The sequence below is a fragment of the Colias philodice genome, chromosome 19, assembly GCF_061535455.1.
Source record: "Colias philodice isolate Cphi_HAF_F1 chromosome 19, ilColPhil1 Martin Lab GWU primary, whole genome shotgun sequence".
NCBI lineage: Eukaryota > Metazoa > Arthropoda > Insecta > Lepidoptera > Pieridae > Colias > Colias philodice.
In genome coordinates, this window is record NC_143104.1 from 10,340,482 (window position 1) to 10,362,467 (window position 21,986).

Here is a 21,986-nt window from a genome sequence, read left to right on the forward strand (position 1 = left end):
CACACTTTGTAAGGTCAGGTGGGGTAAGAGGAACATATTTCATTTTCAGTAAAATATTTTGACTGCTAGGAACAACATTTATAGCTTTTTAAGATGTTTGAAACACACAAAACTTACCTTTATGTATTAGCTTCCCGTAGGCTAAATGTCATTACTCTAATAACAGTTCTTACGAAGATATTGACATTAATGTCAAGATTGAGTAATCGTTCCTCTTCCCCCTTACATGGGGTAAGAGGGACAGTCATTGTATTTCCTAAGATTGGAGTTTGAATTAAAATATTCGTTGCTAAATGTTCGTAAATTTGTAGGTAGAATGTCTTTGGTCAATATTAGATCTTAATATAGATGAAATAAGGTATAATTTGGAATAAAAAACAAGAATACATCAATTCGGGGTAAGAGGGACATACAGGTTCGATCAGGGGTGGCAAACTAAAAAAAAGTCGACAAGTTATACTGCTATTTTTATTTAATCATATAAACTATGTGATATGAGATCAACATTGCGATTCAGTCTTTAACCCTTAATCGGCCATGACTTCAAACAAGCATTGTTTGCATTTTCACTGCATTGACAGCCTCATTTAATTTATCATTATCATAACTGCTTCTATTAGATTTTCTTATATATTTTTGCGGCATGTTTTATCTTATATTCCTGCAACAGTCAAACAACAAGAAGTCAATACTTATTACAATTATAGAGAAAGAGACGTATACAAATCGCATGAAATTTTATTTATCTATATAGGTATAGTATAATAAAAAAAAATATTTAATTTTTTATTCGTTTGTGATAGTAATAATATGGTTTCAAAAACTAAAAGACCGATTAAAAAAATTTTTTTGTTATAATAGCCCCTAGACAACACTGGCTATAAATTATAAATTATACTAAAAAATTAATCAAAATGTTGGTCACCCCTGACACGGGGGAAGAGAAACGTATGTTCCTCTTTCACCGTCAATAGTGAGCCTCTTACCCCAGCTATTGTTTTTGGAGGCTAGGATTTTTAAGCGAAATAAATTCACATAATTAGTTGTTTCTCAACTAAAATGATTAATAAAAGAAATACTTACAGTTTTTTCCGTGTATCACTGTATTTAAAATATTTCTAGCACTATTTTATCAACAAAATATGGGTTCGCAAAAAAACGCGCCAACTTGGTGTAAGTCAAATTCGCAACTGTCACATTTGTTTACATTTTTTGAAACGTCTGTGCTACGTAGCGACATCTACTCAAAACCGCTCAAACTAATTCGCCTTCACTGTTTTACCGACGGAAAGTACATAGTCATAAACGTTTCGGTTTACTAGTTATGGTCTTTAGGCCCTCTTCCCCCAGTGACCCTCTTACCCCACCTGACCTTAGAGCAAATTTTTAAATGTTTTTTCCACTCTATTCGGACGCAATTAAAATGTATTTTAGAGGATATATAAAAATCAATTAATTTATTTCTTATTGAATATACATAATCAACTAAATTAGTACCTAAATTATATTTTTAATTAATGTTTCGAGGTTGTTTTAATATAAAAATTTGCTAATCTCGCTCTAACCTAAAAACGAATTTATTTTGCAATAAAATATTTATAGAATATCAAAACTGTTAAATATTAACTAAGCCTACTTATTTGAATATAAATTAAGACGTCATGCGGTCAATCGACATTACGCATATAGAATTACACAGAAATAAATTAAGTATATGCCTATAAAACTTACCATTTTAATTGCCATAAGCAAAAGTAAATTTATCCAATGATTTGAATAACTCATACATAAAGTTTGAGGTGGGCACTTCCGTTCTGTGATAATTCATAAATTCACTTTTTAGTACACGGCATAGTATCACTTATATTTTTTTTAATTTACACAGATAATTTCAAACGAAAAACATTCGAATTTCGTTAGGCGCGCGAGCGTTTTCCCGCCATCTGTCAACTGACAGTTCTTTTTTTTCACACGTCAAGTTTTGTTCACAGCCTGCGCAAGACTGCCAGTGGGAACAAGATTTGAACGCATCGCATTCGCGTGTAGACTTCTACATACGTACTAATTTCGCTTTTAGCTTTTCACAATGTTTGTAGAGTGCAGTCCATATTTTATGTAGAACTTAGATTATTTTTTTAATCAAAATTATGTTCTAATTAAAAAACCCTAACGTTGTGATATTAAAAAAACTGCATTCGAAGATATTAGTGAGAATAACAAATAATTACAGCAATTTCGAGAAATTGAACATTTATAATAGTGCAATAAAATTGACGCCTGTATCCATTATAAAATAATTATCTGTAATTAGAATAGTTGATGATTTTCGGTCTCTACGTTAAATAGTGTGAGAGCTGCAACCTGCAATATTATTTGAAATTAAAAACAATATTATTCTAACTATCTTGCTTTGCAGGTACCTACTCCACGTATCTATATAGAGCAGCGCATGGATCTTTTCATTAAATTTTATTTTATTAATGCTTATTAGACTGGGGTAGAAGCCTTTGAAAATAATGAAAAGATAAAAAAAATCGCAGTCGGATGAAACCCATTAGAAAAGGAGGGGAATATGATAAAAATGTAAGGAAAAATAAATTACGGCCAATCCGAGTTCGGGAAGCGGGAGGGGGGAGCTTTTAAGAGAAAGAAATGGTTTCTCTCGATTTCCGACAAAACTACAAGTCCTATAGAAAAAAGTTCAATGGCAAAGTTGTAGGTAATTAAAAGTTCTACAACTTTGGATTCACAATTTTTTCACATAACCTCAAAATTTAGGTGAAAAATTCAAAAAACCAAGTTTTTGGTCTTTTATTTCTATCTACTTCAAAATTTATTTTTTTTCTACAAAATTTGGTGGAAACTTACTTTATTATGTCCCAAATACACTGTAATTTGTTTGATTGAAAATATTTATTTTTTCGCCTTATTTTGAATTAATACCAAAAAAACAACCTAATTTTCAATCGAAAAGTCACCCGTCAAAATATCAGCTTTTTTCAAAAACTTGGGGAGCTTTTTATTCATTGAAATCTCTACTTTCATATGGTGTAAAAAAAAAATAAACACCACCATAGTAAATGTTCTCAGGAAATGCATACAAACAGTGTGATAATGAGCTTTTACTAAATCAGGCACACTTCTTGAACTCTATATCTTCTCTTGTATCGGCTTTTCTGTAATATTTCAAAAGAAAAATAATTATCTGTTCTAAGTTTAATATTTTACACCATATTCAAAAGCAAAATGATGTCGATAAAAACATTTCAGGTAGTTCGAGAAGTGTGCCTGATTTAGTAAAAGCTAATTTTCAGACTGTTTGTATGCATTTCCTGAGAACATTTACTATGGTGGTGTTTATTTTTTTTATTTTTTTTATATGATCCTTTTCTAATGGGTTTCATCCGACTGCGATTTTTTTTTGTTTCAAAAATTATCTACTCTAGTCTATATATGCTTATGAGTTATGACGTAACCTGAGTTTTGTGGTTAGACTGAAAATATTTTAATTATGTTAAAAATTCATATAAATTGTCACAGGAAGGTAAAATAATATTTGTGTCGGCGACAGCATTTGGACTTTTTCCCTCCTGTATTGTTTTGTCTATGAATAAAACAAAATAATAATATAATTATTGTTATATCTTAATATATATAAATCTCGTGTCACAATGTTTGTCCTCAATGGACTCCTAAACCACTTAACCGATTATAATAAAATTCGCACACCATGTGCAGTTCGATCCAACTTGAGAGATAGGATAGTTTAAACATGTAGGTACCACGGGCGAAGCCGGGGCGGACCGCTAGTGTTAATATATAGAAGACATTAAAAAATAATACCTGGGCTCTTCCTCGTTAAATTCTTTAAATTAATTTATATTTCTTTCGCAGCTGCTTTAATACAATCTTCGTAGATAACTCAGATTTGTAGTAGGTATAAACATTTTTCAGACTTTTCAAAGTAAATTTTTCCAGAATTACAAAAGTACACCATATCCTATACCATTTAGTAAATTGGGACAAACCACCGGCATCTTATCGTTCAACTCATTTGGTAGTTCAATCAGGTTTGTCTAGAAATATTTGATTTTATCTCAGATATTAAATATGCCGTGTAAGTACTACGACAGTTGCAAGGACTTGTTTGCAAAATTGAATCTATGTGATGCCATTAATGTAACTACCGTTTTAGTATTTTAATCAAGAATCTGGACAATTATATGAAATAAAAATATATAATATAATATATATCATCATAATTATTTCCTACCTAAAAAATTTGATGTACCTACTGATTTTCTTATTAATATAAAAATCTTTATTACAGAACACAAACTGTATGTAAGTAAGCTGTGGTCATTTTTTTCATTTCTAATGGTATTTTTATATATTAAATGATTAATTCAAGTTATGAAAATTGGCCTATAAAGCGTACTAGAGCATTTTTTCGTAGCTTTACAATAAATAATTTAGTGAACTTTGTTTGGTAAGTAAACCTTTACAAATCCTTTTTGTATCTAATGTTTTGGCATATCACAAGATTAATTAATGTACCCACATATTATGCCTAGGGCATGCACCCGGGTTTACCCGGTTCCGAAAAACCCGGGTAAACCCGGGTTTTTTGATGATCTTGAGAACCGGGTCTGAATAGTATGAAACCCGGTTCTCCCGGTTCCGACCAAAATATTAAAATATAAAGTATTATTTATATTTTGCTGCATTACTTTAACAAATTTATTCTATCTGGCAACGTCAGACTCACGTGCATCGCGAATTTTCTTGCCACGCCTCAAGCATGGGTCTTATTGGTTGACTAACCTTAGATGCTATAAGTTTCCTACGGGTGTATTACCAAAAAAAAAAATTAGGCTTCGAAAATGACAAATTAGGCTTCTGAAATATTTTTATTAGATTTGTCGTGAATTTTAAAAGCTGTTGATTTTACTGTTTCATATAATGATCCAGTCATGATTTTGTTTTTGGTATCAAGCTGAAATTTATATCGAATACTCAAGTCTTCGGTCCCTTGATGCTGTGAAAAAGTCAAACTCACAAGCCAACGCATCAAAAGAGCCGTAAATGCTGAAAATTTTCGCAAATTTCGACATCCGCATGGGACTCAAAACCTACAAAGTACTTCTCATGAACACAGAGCCTTTAAATTTGGTAAAATTAACGTCTTATAACACAGATCTTCTTATCTTAATACTATTATAAAGGCGAAAGTTTGTAAGGATGTATGGATGTATGGATGTATGGATGTTTGTTACTCTTTCACGTAAAAACTACTGAACCGATTACAATGAAATTTAGCACACATATAGAGGGTAACTTGGATTAACACATAGGATAGGTTTTATCCCGGAAATCCCACGGGAACGGGAACTATGCGGGTTTTCCTTTGAAAACGCGGGCGAAGCCGCGGGCGGAAATCTAGTAAAGGAATAATTGCTAGAAACATAAACTTTAAAGTTACAACATTATAAAAAATAGGTTTGTTCGGAGCCCTCGGAGCGCGAGTCCGACTCGCACTTGGCCGGTTTTTTGCTTTACAGTTCGCAGTTAATGAATAAGGTTTAAGTTTATATGTGATATTATGATAACAAGGTACTTTTATAAGACTGATAAATAAAGAGAAATATTGAAAATTTTGTTTCTTTATTAATTTAATAAAATAAGACACAAGCCGCGTAAAATAAAAGGCCCATCAGGTACTTTTACAGTTACTTTTGTTTAATTTCGTATTTTTTTCGAGGTATTATAAAAGAACCGGGTAACCCGGTTCTACCCGGTTCTGAGCTCGATTTGGAACCGGGTTTCAGAAACTTGGAACCGGACTCGGTTCTGCATGCCCTAATTATGCCGTTAGTTCGCATTTAATACGCCGCCGGAAATCTAAGATACCTACTAGCTTATGCAGTCCTAATCTTATTTTTTCCGGCTATCAACGGAATCCGCTTTATTCAAAGTCTAAGTCCAATTATTTATGGCTTTCCAGTATTTAATGAAAACAACATGGGGGATAATGTTGCTTATAGATTATTTTATACACTTTCCGCAATGTAAATGGAATTAATTTTACAATGTAAGTCATAGTGGAATAGCAGTGTCGTCATAGTTTGTCTTACTAATTGATCAGAAACGAGCGAAATTTTACAAATATGAAAAAATTCTATTAGAAAATCCAGGCTGAATGATAAACATTAAACGTATAAATATAAATAATTTGGAAAATCCAAAAGTGCACGCCTCATAATTTTTTTTAATAAATATTTATTAATTATTATTTTTGTTTATTTAATAACAATTAAACCACATCGAATCAGACCCTGAAAAATGAAAGGGTTCTATTCCTGAGCATACTCAAGCGTAAGAGAAAAAAAAAGACTCGATTAGTAAAGTATTTCGGTCGCTATCGTGTTAACAAGAAAAAGGATCCGCACATACAGACACACGGACGTCCAAGACAGAACTTTTTTAAACTGTTTTTTAACTAGTTTAAATAACAAAAATGACATCATAAATATCATGAACGTTAAAAATAGTGTTTTTTCTTAATATGTGTGTGTATGTATTATCTTACAAGTGCAATGTATGATACATAAATACATTTTAAGTTTGAAAAATCAGATGTTTTGCGCGAAGTGACAGTAGTACCCACCTCAACGCTTCGCTTATGAGGCGTGCAATACCTGTACTGGTTGGTATTTTCAAATATAACCTTTATTAATACTTTACTGACAAATTTTCTTTCCGAAGAAACTTTGTCTAATTTCTGGTGAGTCGAGGATGAATGAAAATATCAATTAAATGTCTATTTATTTTTGCAGACCCTGTACTGTACCTACCTGAGATGTCCTGATTACTACTATCCTAACTGAAACACAGCAAATAATGGCGCCAATAAATTACGTCATTGCGAAAAAATGCCGTGAGATATTTGTTATCGTTTTTATTAATAACGTTCTATCAAAATCCAATAGAACACGTAGTCATTGTTTTAAGGTCGATTTACACCAGACGAGTCAGACATAGAGAATACTTTAATTGTTCTATGTTCTATGGAACCTCCTAAAATGTTCTAGAAATGTAAACGGCACTATAGCATGAACAATTGTTCCTTCTTGACATAGAAATGCATGCCTAAAATTTCAATTTGTGATATCTTATATATAAAATTCTCGTGTCACAATGTTAGTCTGCATACTCCTCCGAAACGGGTGGACCGATTCTCATGAAATTTTCTGTGCATATCGGGTAAGTCTGAGAATCGGCCAACATCTATTTTTCATATGTACCACGGGCGAAGCCGGGGCGGACCGCTAGTATTTTTAGAATATTCTTTTTTTTTTCTTTTTTAAAGTGAAACTTTTATTACATCGTCTCAAACTTTTTGGTCTGTGTAGCGCATGTCGCGTGTATCGCGGCTGCCGAGTAGGTATACCTACTCGGCAGCCAACCGTCAAGCGACATGCGCTACACAAAGCAGTGTTCGGAACCGTTCGAACAGTTTCACTTTTACCGTGGTTTCATAAAACCACACAACATTTTTTTTTTCTTAATCTTGTAGTCTTACCGCGAGCAAAGTGGACAGGGCGCTTGCCATAAGCATAGTAGCGCGTCGGCAAGCGAGGCAGGCGGCCGGCGGACGGGCGCGCGCGAGCCCTTCCCGCCGCCCTCCCAGCCTCTACCACCGTCGCACCGACATTCTGCACCTGGGGGAAGAACAATTTAGTATAAAAGAACTATATTTTATTATTTAGTACGCTAGAACCAAAGAATAGATGATAATACATATATTATAGCCTTTTCAGTTTTTCTAGAGAAGAACAAGACTACGTATAAGTTGACCGTCTTTGATTGCAAGAAAGATACATTATGTTCTTCAAAGGATAGGTACAATTTTTAAGATGTAAAACATATAAATAAAAAAGAAAATTAGGGTATTATAACAAAAAGGAATAATAAAACATAAATTGACAATCATTGGTGTAGTTGTATAATTTATGAATGTAGTTGCTTTTCCCATCTATGAACCAGATAATTTTAATTGTTTCTTTGAACAAGCTAATCTCAGGAGCATACCAGCTTTACTTGAGCTAAAATTCGAAGTCAGTGAAAGTGCCTATAAGATAACTCATTGTAGAGATTAGCCGGAACAAACAAAAAGACAAAATATTCAACTTATTTGTATAGATACATTGTAAGAGAAAGTTATGTTTTACTATCATGGGAACAACAAGGTACAACTCAATCACCGCTCATTAAGTAAATATCGTTTTAAAATAGTGCAATATATTTATTCATTATGAAATTCCATTAAATAACAGCAATTTTAGTTAATTAAAATGAGTTTATGGCTTAGTTTATTACCTGTACTAAAATACTTGGGATTAACGCAAGAGTATATCTAGATTATTTTGCACCTGCAAGTCTCTTATAGGTCTAAATTATCACATTATATTAAGTGGAAAATGTTAAGAAAATTGTCTTTGTATTCACATAAAAACAGTTTTGAAATAAACTTAGCCGAAGAGTGTGTCCCACACTTAATATTCTCAAAATCTAACATTGCTTTGGTCTTCAAGGTATGGTGCAGAACTAAGTTCCTTTGTCTTATATAACTGATGTATTTCAGTATACTGTGCTTCTATATTGTCTTTCTATTTTCGAAAAATTTATATGCGGCCTCTAGGAAAAAATATACTTAAACGAACTTTTTTAAGCTATTGCATAGCTTCTATCGCGGCCCTTGATCGCGGGGACCGAATCGAGAAATTCCGTAACGAAAAAACCTCACGCTCCCCACTCTGACGGGCTCGGAGGTGTGGCTTGAAGGCATGCTATGCAATAGCTTTACCGCGGCAGTCCCCGAGTGCCACACGTCTTTTTTCCCTCGAAGTATCATTTACATCTCTATATCGACAAATTTTCTTGAATAATAACGTAATTTCCCCTCCTATGACGTTGTCCACGGCGATAGATGATAGCGTAATTACGATTTAATGTATTAAATATCTTTGAACACGATCTCTTATCATACCAATAATAACTAATAAGTAAAAGGAATCGTCAATACTGCTTACTCATTCATGACGTCTTAGTATCCTACAACTAATTCCTTTTTTATCTAATCTGTTCTTTTTTATCTGTGGCGCCTTCACACCTCCAATTACGTCACTCCGCCGATTAACATAAAAATACATTCACAGCACTTTCGCACTTTTTTCAATGACTATAAAGACTCAATTCGCGCGGATTGATTTATGTGTGCAATAAAAATGTTTCAGTAGCGTTGCTATCGGTGCAATTATTTCGGCGCCAAAGATTATTTATCGCTGAAATATTTATATAGTGATTCAATATTTTCTAATGTTCAAAGAAATGTTTAAAGGCGGATGTATTATCGGATTACGAGGAATGTTATGATTTCAGGATGTTTCTTAATTATGTGTCTTAATTTTTTTTGTTCACAAAAGGGTTAGTCATAACTTTTGAAAATGAAAACGAATATCTTAGAATAATACTCTCAATAATACACTCATATTGATTGAAACTGTCCTAACTTCTTGATTTCAGCAAATAGAGTCGGGTTTACAAAAAATAATTTTGTAGTATTACTTTTAAAAGATTATCAATATTCTACCTCATTAAGTAGCATTTTTGAGTTGATAAAAAAAAATGTGACTGGAAAATTGTATATTTATACTGTTATAAAATTGGCAATTGAGGAATATCAGTAATAAAAAGTTTAAATTCGTCGTAGGTTTTTACCTAAATAAAGATAAAAAGTCACATGTTTTTATCATAAATATTATAAATACATATAATTGCAGTATTGTGATATTATTTATTAATTTTAGATATTTTGTTATATTAAGTATACCTACTTGAATTCAATTTTAAATATTGTTGTAAAATCTTAAATTACGATGATATTGAATTAGAAATAATAGAATAAAAAGAATAAAAAGTATTAGAAATAATCTATAATATTATGTACATTTCATAAACATTTCAATATTTATGAAGATCAACAAATTAAATATCTTTACTTATAAAAATAATTATAGATACTAATATTATAAAGCTGAAGAGTTTGTTTGAACGCGCTAATCTCAGGAACTACTGGTCCGATTCGAAAAATTATTTCGGTGTTAGATAGCCATCGAGGAAGGCTATAGGCTATATATCATCACGCTAAGACCAACAGGAGCGGAGCACCGCGGGTGAAACCGCGGAGAGCAGCTAGTCATGTTATGTTCCTACTCAACGAAATCAAATCATAACATTACGCTGTATAAGTACATACATCGCAGGCGCAACATAATTATTTTCAATATTAATTTGCGTAGGCAATAAAACTTTATTCAAATACATAAAATATACAAAACATTCCACACAATAATCTATCAATTGCTATCAACCAATCAGCACCCAAGAATTATAAAACCGAATACTAATTTTAAATGGACCAATCAGAATAATTACAAGAGTATCAATAATACCGTCTTTTATATGTTCATAATAATTAATATATTCAAGCATTCCTAAGAGGATTAATTTTATTTATAGACGTTTTATGTATTCTGTTCTAATAGATGACGTCAATGTAATTATTAATAACTAACTGCTCCGCGCGGTTTCACACCCGTGGCTCCACTCCTGTTGGCCGTAGCGTGATGATATATAGCCTGTAACCTTTCTCGATAATTGGGCTATCTAACACCGAAAGAATTTTTCATATCGGACCAGTAGTTCCCGAGATTAGCGCGTTCAAACAAACAAACTCTTCAGCTTTATAATATTAAGTATAGATTTAATGTAGGTTTATATATTCAAAGTTAATAAAGATACCATATTCTTTTGATATGCTATCCAAATTTTCAGGTAGGTATTATCATCAGGATTTATGCATTGGTCGTCCTCACTATGGCCCCCCATCAACAAATGAGTATGTACAGCTGTTGTAAGGTAACATGATACGAAATATCATTCTAATATCCATAACCACCGAATCATTATTTTTTCAGATTTTTTCACGTTACCTTAATGAAAACTGTTGCCGATTTTCAGCGATCGGTTTCAGCAGCAAAATCGTTGTTTAAGCAACTAAGAAGCTCTATTTTTTCCGATTTTATATCGCCAGTTTTACAGACCTCATGCACTACATCGTAGAAGAGACGTTCTGTTATAATAATTCAAAAGTTTTATACCACTGTTAACGATTTGTATAAGTACAAATTCAGGATTTTCATTCATTTTATTCATTTCATTTCATATTTCAGGATTCAGGAATCAGGATCTCATTTTTGATTCATTTGCACATCTGAAATTTATATGTAGTTAAGTAGAGAAATTTATTATAGAGTATAACATAATATGACTCGAACAGTTAACAGTTAATATTCCACAAAGACATTGAACAATAATGATTCACAAACAACGTCGCAGGCTCCCACTAGTGCGCTATAAATTAGCAAAATCCCGGATACTTAGCGAATGAATAATTCATTGCCGGTTTATCACTTCGCTTTGAACTTGCGATAAATTGTCAGATCATTCAGTTTATATCTGCAAGATCTCGTTATTGGCGCCTTCCGATGATCTACATAGCTAATGTGCTATGATAAACGTAATGCTAAGGCTGGGTTACACGGGGATACTAAAGTTACATAGTGTGACTAACGAATAATCCTACTACTATTATCTTGGCGAAAGTTTGTAAGTATGGATGTTTTTTACTCTTTCACGCAAATACTACTGAACCGATTACAATGAAATTTAGCACACATATAGAAGGTAACTTGGATTAACACATAGGATAGGTTTTATCCCGGAAATCCCACGGAAACGGGAGCTATGCGGGTTTTTCTTTGAAAACGCTGGCGAAGCCGCGGGCGGAAAGCTAGTATTACATATATGAATTGGTAATAGCTGTTCCGACTAAGAAGCATTGTGTAGTAGAAATGGTAAGCTGATATGAAAACTACTGTTAAAATTGTTACATGTTGTTCAATCAGTGTTTGGTTTTTCGTTCGACTACGATGTTTTTTATAGGTATGTAAGAATTTACCAAACCAGTGTTTATGTTTTCTACGCTGTTGATAGTAACAAAAAATCTTCAATTGATTTGGGGAAAACTGCAAAGAAACTCTAATATAATTTCCAATTTTCAATTATTGAAAATTTAGTTTATGATTTACAACCTTCTTGGACCTCTCATTGCATATAGTTAACTAGGTTTCCGCCCGCGGCTTCGCCCGCGCAGTCAAAGAAAAATCCGCATAGTTGCCGTTCCCGTGGGATTTCCGGGATTGCGTCATTTTCCGGGGATAAAAAGTAGCCTATGTCCTTTCTCGGGTATCAAAATATCTCCATACCAAATTTAATGAAAATTGGTTCAGTAGTTTAGGCGTGATTGAGTAACAGACAGACAGTCAGAGTTACTTTCGCATTTATAATATTAGTATGGATTCAAGGAATTTGTTGAGTTAACACAAGGGCCCAGCTTTTCAGCACTACAAGACAGATTGGAAAAGGTCGACAAATGATAGAGACGTTCTTTGGTATCTATCTCAGCTGAGATTGTGTCTATATTCCAATTCAATACAATATATTTGAAAATGTTCTTCGTATATAATCAGCTTAATTGAAAATATAGTTATTGTGCGGTTGTTGTATACAATGTAAATTCTTTACATAAAACAGGTTTAGTGGGTGTAGAGCAATTTTCTTATTACGTGCTTATATTGGCGGGAAGTTTATGATATTATTTTAATATCATTTTATAATTTACTCTATTTTAGGATTCAGTTAGTCTGCGTCAGGCCTTTTATTTATTATCTCGTTCTGACGCGCGGTTTCTCTTGGATTAAGAATTGAAATAATAATCAGTATAATTATTGTTTATCTCTCGATAAAATAATCATATTTTATTTAGTAATGTCCCCAATTAAATGTCCCAAATGTAGGAGCAGAAAATGTTTACCAAAAGAAAATGAGCGCTTTTACACTAAATGAAAATAAACAAAGAATATATCACATAGAGCAAATAAATAAGTACAATACAGAGATAACGTATTTGTTGTGCACGTGCGGCATAATTTTTAATTAAATAAGATAATTGCAATGATTTATAATGCGTGAAATATTTATCTTCAGGTCTTGCATTATATTATGTACCTACTTGTATACAAGAAACAATGCCTAGATAGCCGAATTTGTTATTCAGTATTTTAAGTACATATAAGGTATTTATTAATAATTCTTACATAAATGAAATGCAGAAAAATCTGTATAAATTATTGTAAAAGGTTCTAAAATAATATTGTAAATAAATTAAAATTACTTTGAAAACGATTTCAACGGAATCTCTTGGTTCTTTCTTGCTTTTGAGTTTGACTAAAAAAAAAACAAGCAATGAAATCATAGATATATACCCCTTACTATTACGTTTTTTATATCAAAAGAAACCTTTAATTTATTCACCAATAATATTTATTGTGTATATCATTGCAAATAATTTAATACTAATAATTCTAAGCATCCTTAACTTTCCCTTTACAGAATTATTATACCTACATGTCAAATACATAACCTACGTTGTAATTCAATGAAGTCATTAGATTTACCATGGAATAATTAAGCGTACGGCGCCGCATGCTTATATTAGGTAACCTGTAATTTATCTATCTTGTAGGTAAATAGCATTTGAGTAAGCTGCAAGTTTCTTCCATTGAGAATTTACAAATGAAGGAATTTCTTCTAAATCAATAATATTTTTGGTTCGTTCCGTCTGTTTGTCTTGACTCTGGTGTCTGATATGAGGTAGATGCACACACGGGAAAGTCTTCTGAATGTTATCGCATTTTTCCTTTGAAGAGTATCGGGAAATTGTTGCATGGAAATGCTTGAAACCCATTTTTGCCTTATTTTTTTTGAACGCTGCTTAATCATCTTGACTTTGGAACAAAACTTTTAGGTACTTATAAGTATACAAAAGTAGTTTTGTTACTAAGGCGCGGGTCAAACACAAGCGGCGCGGGCGCGGGCGTGCCATAAGCGCACCTCTTGAATCTGTTTTGCACCACGTCCTTCTTATACATTTCGTATGAAAGAATTTTGGACAGGCGTCGAGACGGCACGCCACGGTTGTGCCAAGGTTGCGCCAAGGTTGCGCCTTTCCAAAATTATTTCATACAAAATGCCAATAGCGCACCCGATGCACGCCGGCAGCGCGCCCGTGGCGCGCCCGCGGCGCGCCGCGCCGCTTGTATATGTCCCGCGCCTTTAAGAGTTCTAAACATTCTCAAAAACTATAAATATAAAATGAAGAATTCAATTTCATTATCTACGAGTATGTACCCGTTCTGAAGTTTTCCAAGCGTAGGAGTAAAAGCAGTTTTAAATCATACTAAATTAATTGTGTACAATGCGTATTAACAAATTGCCATATTAGTAGAACTATTATAATCTAATACAAGACTATTATTAATTGCCATATTTCAATTATTAATATGGAACGGTTAGAGCTGAAGGGGAATTAATGAATTTATGATAATTATTGATATTTATGCTGTATGTAGAATTGATTCTGTGCAATGGCCGATTGAATTTAATGCAAAATGTTTGGTGTAGTTTTGTTATATCCTTAGGTTTGATTTTAATCAACTTATTAGACATACTTACATCCTATCCTATCCTATCCTGCTAATATTATAAATGCGAAAGTTTGTGAGGATGTGTGTGTGTTTGTTACTCTTTCACGCAAATACTGCTGAACCGATTACAATGAAATTTAGCACACATATAGAGGGTAACTTGGATTAACACATAGGATAGGTTTTATCCCGGAAATCCCACGGGAACGGGAACTATGCGGGTTTTTCTTTAAAAACGCGGGCGAAGCCGCGGGTGGAAAGCTAGTTTTTAATAAATCATTAATCGTTTTACATATTCAATTTCATAAAACAATTCAAGTAGATTGATCTGGCTATATTGGCTGATAATCGCTGGCTAAATAACAAATTGAATTACGTTTATTGTTTTCTTACGAATGGTTATAGTAAAAGCCTCAAACTTCCCTGCAAGAAAAAGACGTAAATTAAAATGAATTCTTTCCTCAACATACTGCCATATAATATTACCTACTACCACACATTAGGTACGAAGTTTTCCAGATAATCTAGAATAATACTAGAGGTCCGCCCCGGCTTCGCCCGTGGTACATATTTCGCAATAAAAGGTAGCCTATGTCCTTTCTCGGGTATCAAAATATCTCCATACCTTTCATGCAAATTGGTTCAGTAGTTTAAGCGTGATTGAGTAACAGACAGACAGACAGAGTTACTTTCGCATTTATAATTAGTATGGATTACCGACTACACACACATTACTAATTCTTCCAGATAATCTTTACTTAATAATTATTGTAAATAAAATTGATGAAAATGTTTGTATAATCAAGTATAAGTAGTAGTAAATTATTACCATAGAGTTCCTGCTAAAAAATAAATTCATACATCAATTTAGCTGCGACGATAAACATGAAAATAATTAAACTAATATATAATTAATTGAAAATTCAGTAGCTGGAGATTAATTACAGTTAAAATCAATAAATAACTTAATTTATTGATGCGTTGAAGATCAAACGTGTATATTTAATTACTTTGTCCGATATGGACATGTACTTGATTGATTATTATTGTGTTTTAATTAAAATCATATGTGCATTGTTTATTCGTTTTTATTTAATCATAAGTTGCGATTCATTTTGTTAAGCCTTTTAAACTGACCCTATAAAGGATCAATCTGATATGTATTGTATATTTTGAGCTTTAAACAAGTAAGTAAAACTACATGTTATTTTTTTTTATTGGTAATAGGGACACCTGATGTTAAGCTGAGATATGGTCTAAGATGGAACGCGCTTCCCTAGAATGTACCTGACACTCTACGCTTGAAGACCCCCATATTGTACTCGTCGGGGAACACAGATTCAGGAAGCATGTTCCAGTCCCTCGCGGTTCGGATAAAGAATGTGGAACCGAACCGCTTGGTCCGGGTACATGGAACGTCCACCATATGGCGATGCCTAGAATCTGTGCGCCTCGACGATCGATGGAAGAAAGAATGTTAGCATATATTAGGATAAAACGAGAAGGAAAAACTCTACATTTTCTCTTACATATTCTCTACATTTCAGGTGAGCTCTATAAATTTAATTTAAAATTTACTTTTTTCCAAACTTACCTATCTAGGTATATTAAAATTATGAATTTAATATCATAGGTATACAAAATATACATAATATATTTAAACCTCAAAAAACACATACATCCAAGCCCCGGAGCTTTAAAGTAATCACGATAAAATCGATAACGGATCTAGAATCGATATGGAATCGATTTGCAAGCATTTGTATAATCTGTGTACTATTCGTCATACGGTGTTAGCGTGGCGCCAACTTACCGCTTCTATGACGTCAGATGAAAAACTACGTATATTGAGAAGTGAAGACTTATTTCGATTTTATTTTACTGTAAGTAGTTTTTAGTAATAATTTTTATATTGAAGTGAAAACTTATTTAGCGGCGTTGAGCACTTTTTCTGTAATGGGTATAAAATCTTAAACTCGCGTCAGGACACGTGACCTGATCGAAAAAGCGTAAGACGGATGGATATCAAACATGCTCAACGTTAATAATCAAGTTTTCACTTCTGCCGGCACTCCCGGAGTGCAACCCGTCTTTTGCACGCCTCATAAGCGAAGCGTTGAGGTGGGTACTACCATAGACTAATCTATTAGTCCATGGTACATATATAAAATTCCTAGCTTTAAATTTAAGTGCATTCTTAGCTACTAAGAGTAAAAAATAATGAGTTGTATCCATTATCCATACTAATATTATAAATGCGAAAGTAACTCTGTCTGTCTGTCTGTTACTCAATCACGCCTAATCTACTGAACCAATTTTCATGAAATTTGGTATGGAGATATTTTGATACCCGAGAAAGGACATAGGCTACTTTTTATTCCGGGAAAATGACGCAATCCCGGAAATCCCACGGGAACGGGAACGATGCGGGTTTTTCTTTGACTGCGCGGGCGAAGCCGCGGGCGGAAACCTAGTATGATTATAAATGTTTCCTTAAATTGTAACTTCCTAACGGACAACGAGTTTGTTACAAATAAATAATTTTATTGTTTTTGTTACACATTATGTATGGAGGTTGCAAAAACCACATGTTTTGGACCGGCACGGGACCCGCATCTGTCATAAAAATGCTTTGACCTCATAAATAATATTTACTTTGATATATTTGATATTGTTTTCAAACTTTTTATGTAATAAATGTATTCGCAAAGCCTGACAAAAATGTTTTATTCGATAGGTAATAAAAATGTAATGTTGTTTGTTGACTTTAATTATTGTTTCTCGAAATTATGTGTTTTCTAAAAGACCTTTTGCGGTAATTATATGTAAGTGATTCTCATGTGCACCATATTATAGCGTACTCAAGTAATGTTTTCATAGAATAGATGAAAAATCATTAGGTATTCATTAAGAAAGTAAAATTTTATTGATATTTAGTTGTACACCATTCAAATGCTTTATAAATGACATTTTGTAGACAATAGAAAAATATTCTCATAAGAAAACTGTCTAAAAATATCAACGTCGATTCGGTTGTCTGGAAGAAATCGTTATTTAGCGATAAGGCCGCCGTTTGTTAAAATATATCCTAGGTTAAGTCTCAATTTGTAATTTATCTTGAGCAATAAAGCATAAATAAATAAGTCCAAAGTTTAAGTAGCCGCACAGCGCAGTACGCACGATTCAACAAATTTACGATACGATTATGAGCGGAACGTAATTGCATAAAATTCACATGAAACCAGACCGGTGGCTATCGACTACTTTGCACTCCAATAATTACCTGCATCCTGTATTCATTAATGTTTTTAGTATGTTTATGTTATTTCTGGGTTAGTATTTCAGGTTTGGAAAACTGTTTGATAATTTATGTAAATGATACTGTTATCAAAGGGACGAATATAAAAGTAAACAAAGAAGAAACTTGTTTATTCTTATCGATTAAATTAAATTTAGGTTACTAAACTTCATTTCCTGAAAAAAGAGACTTATTTACTAATCTTCTCATAAAATATGACGATGTTACACTGGAGTTAACCTAATGAACACTTTAAATAGGAATGTAGCTTTTTATTACTTAAAGAATTTTCAATAAGATCACTTTCAACAACAAGATGAAAATCACAAATAGATACATACTTTAAAAACCTTACTTCTCTTCTACCTACAAAAAAAAATAAGCCGAACTTTAATGTTGCTAAAAAATATTTGAGCTCATTTTCCAATCCATAAACCTAAACGAATTTTTTCAGTCATATCTCTCATCTTGTTACCTTTCCTTATACCGATTGATTTACACGAACGAATAAGCAATACAAATCTTTCCAGTATGATCTTAACAATTTGCAATCTGGTCGTTATAAATCAAAAGAATAGAACCAGTAGCCGGCCTTTGAGGTTAAATACCACGCTATGGCAGAAATATGATCACGAGCAATTATTTTAGTACAGGTTTCACCTGGTGTGATGAATAATTAAATTGATGTAATGAAATGCGTGCAAATATGTGATGGGTGATGATTTAGTGAGAGTTTTAATTTTTATTTATGTATACAGCAAGTGTACTATGATATAAGGGATGAACAAGTCAATAACTGCGTTAAAAACAACCGACTTCAAACTTGCACTTGCAACATTTACAAATACAGACAAAAATGCTCATAAAATAAAAACTACTGGGCCTATCCGAATAAAATTTTTATGGGACCAATTCGACACCATCCCGCATCGAACAAAAAAAGAATCACGTAAATCGGTTCAGAAACCACGGAGTAATCGGTGTACATACATAAAAAAAAACATACCGGCCGAATTGATAACCTCCTCCTTTTTTTTGAAGTCGGTTAAAGATGGATTTAAGTGATGGAATATTGCCTGTTGCCAAGCACTTGAATTAATACACTTTATTTGATACACAAACATGAACAAAATGAATAAGGTTATTTAGACTCAATTAATATAAGATTTCCGTTATAAATATAGTTTTTGGTTCCAGATTAAGCCTTCTATAATATAGGTACCTTGTTAAATCATGCAAAAATGTATTACATATAAATTTATAAAGAATAGATCACGAGGCGGGACTCGAACCCGCATCCTTTCACGCCAAGATAAATTTATATTTATAAAGCATTCGAATGCAATAAAACCAAAAATATCAAATTCAATGTATTACAATATGTCTGTAATTTTTGTAAACACCATGCCAATACTATATTTAAATCTATGATGATTATAATATGTACATTTCCCTGAGAGAAGGATTTGCGAATTGCTTAGGTACATAACACAGTTCAATTGCTTAGTTTTACATATTTTATCTTTATATTAAATCAAAATTTTACAGTAACTAACTAACAATGTACTACGCAGTACGCAACCGCTATCACTAATTGGAAAATTCCTAACGCCAGTATTAGCGAAATTTAACTAAACTTGATGTATCTGATTTCTACCATCAATATCTTTTGAAATCTCGATATAACGAGGCATGGCGTCTAAAAGCGTTCTCATGTACACTGATATATAGATTGTGGTCAGAGGTTATTGAAAACTCACATTCTTGGGCCTAGATACTAATTTGTTTAGAAAATTGAGAAATTATTTTCCGGATCTTTTTGTTAAAAATACAATCTATAAAAATGCAAGTGTATTTATATAAACTGAAAACTAAGTAATAAAATACAAGTAAACTTATATTATAAATGCGAAAGAAACTCTGTCTGTCTGTATATCTCTTCTTCACGCCTAAACCACTGAACCGATTTGATGAAAATTGGTACAAAGATAGTTTGACATCTGAAAATGGACGTCGATTTTCTTAGGTTTTATTCCGTTGATCCTACTGGAACGGGCTGTATACGGATTTTCCTTTTACTAGGTACACGAATGATGCCGCGGGCAGAAAGCTGTTTAATTTATTTAGAAGTTGGTAATGTCACTTCTATTTAATTGGATTTTCAAAATATTACACGAATAAGTTAATTTGTAAATTATTCGTGTACATTGGAAGTGTCTATTAAATTATTATACAGCATGCTCATATATAACTTAGGTCGGTATTTATATTGCGACATATTAATTATAAACCGTTAAATTATTCGAAATATTCGGTTTTAATAGTAATGGAAATCTATTAAAATCCTTCCATTACTTCATCGCTTCTTTGTAGATATAACTTTAATTGGAACTTCTGTTTACGTAAAAATCTAATAAAACGGTATATTTGGTTTCCAAGTAAATTCATCATTTGATGTTAACTCTTCAATTAATATTTATTATTAACTGTAGGCAAAACTACACATGACAAAATAATTAACATTTTTTATTTATTTCATCACCTATACGAAGTAGCATGTTTTTAATAGATACAATAAGAAATACAGGAACTACGGTATTGTAGGCGTCCAGTCGGGTTGGTAATAATTTATTTTAATAAGGTCGATATATATCCTAGGCCCAAGCCCATATACAATACTTCGCACAATGCATGCAAATTCACAGGACATTGTGACACTCGGTGGGTGTTAACAAGAGATAATTTTTAAGCTTACAGTTGCCTATCTATAGCTACTCATGTTGTAGGTATATCCTGAATCTATATTAATATTAGGTATGAAGCTGAATAGTTTAATTTGGTCGAAACGCTAAACTCGGGAAGTTTTTTCAAACTTTTTCAAATCTGACCCTTAGGGTTTCAGAGTAGGTCAGATTTGAAAAATTGTTTCAGTGTTAAATAGGCCATTTGCTCAAATTAAAACAATTGTTTTCACCGGATCAATGCGGGTAAAACCGCGGGTTTATTAACAAAATATTAATGACGTTAAAACCAATTTAATTAAGGTTCAGTGTTCAGCCCCCCTAGTCAAGTGGCTTTCTGTTAGCGTAGCGTTCAATAGAATAGACTACGAATGTATGAGATTGACGTAGGCTGTAGATAAACGTATCTACAGTCTATTCTATTGAACGCTACGCTAACAGAAAGCCACTTGACTAGGGGGGCTGGTAGGGAAATGATATTGCCTATTCTGGCGTATAAAATACGTAAAGCTATGGAACTGACCATAGACTGATACCTCATTGTCTTCCATTCCAAACCTCTCAAAACATACTAACATAATCAATGCAATTTTGCATAAACAAACGATAAACTAAAACTGAATTAATTTAACAAAACACGTCAGAGTCAATAGTTCAAACAATTTGCGAATTACTTCGATTCGCGAATTATATCCAATTGTGAAACTAAATCATTTGCGATTAATGCATAATGTATTCTATCTTAATCTTATCTTAATCTTAATACTATTATAAAGGCGAAAGTTTGTAGGGATGTATGGATGTATGGATGTATGGATGTTTGTTACTCTTTCACGTAAAAACTACTGAACCGATTACAATAAAATTTAGCACACATATAGAGGTTAACTTGGATTAACACATAGGATAGGTTTTATCCCGGAAATCCCACGGGAACGGGAACTATGCGGGTTTTCCTTTGAAAACGCGGGCGAAGCCGCGGGCGGAAATCTAGTTTAAGATATTCGTTAAGTATATGGGTAATTATAAAGCAAATATTGTCGAATTTATATTAAACTTTCATAAGGCATTTCGAACTAAAGTTACGAGTAAGTAGCAAAGAAGGTACTACTGAAAGCTACGCTCCTAATAGGTTAATTCTTCTATAATAAATAAAATAATAAATACGTAAGTACTTAAATAAATAATTTATTTTAACACAATTATACATTACATACACACATTGACTCAGGCTCTTAATATAGTTATAAACTGTTTTTCAGGAGTTTAATAATGAGG

The 21,986-nt window shown here is 32.7% G+C and overlaps 2 protein-coding genes across 4 annotated transcripts in view; both read right to left on the reverse strand.

Moving 5' to 3' along the window:
* The window catches only part of LOC149480164 (uncharacterized), a 381,320-nt gene that overhangs the window by 109,617 nt on the left and 249,717 nt on the right, over nucleotides 1-21,986 (reverse strand). The gene's annotated exons all lie outside the window — the stretch shown is intronic.
* Nucleotides 1-21,986, reverse strand: part of LOC149480168 (uncharacterized) — a 180,127-nt gene that overhangs the window by 38,819 nt on the left and 119,322 nt on the right. For 2 of the 3 annotated variants that reach the window (XM_089707300.1, XM_089707301.1), the window contains one exon: nucleotides 7,583-7,721. In XM_089707300.1, coding sequence (XP_089563426.1) covers nucleotides 7,583-7,618 — 36 coding nt within the window. In that variant the 5' untranslated portion in view covers nucleotides 7,619-7,721. Of the gene's footprint in view, nucleotides 1-1,731; nucleotides 1,992-7,582; nucleotides 7,722-21,986 lie in introns of those variants that run through there. The other variant, XM_089707299.1, reaches the window with a different exon arrangement.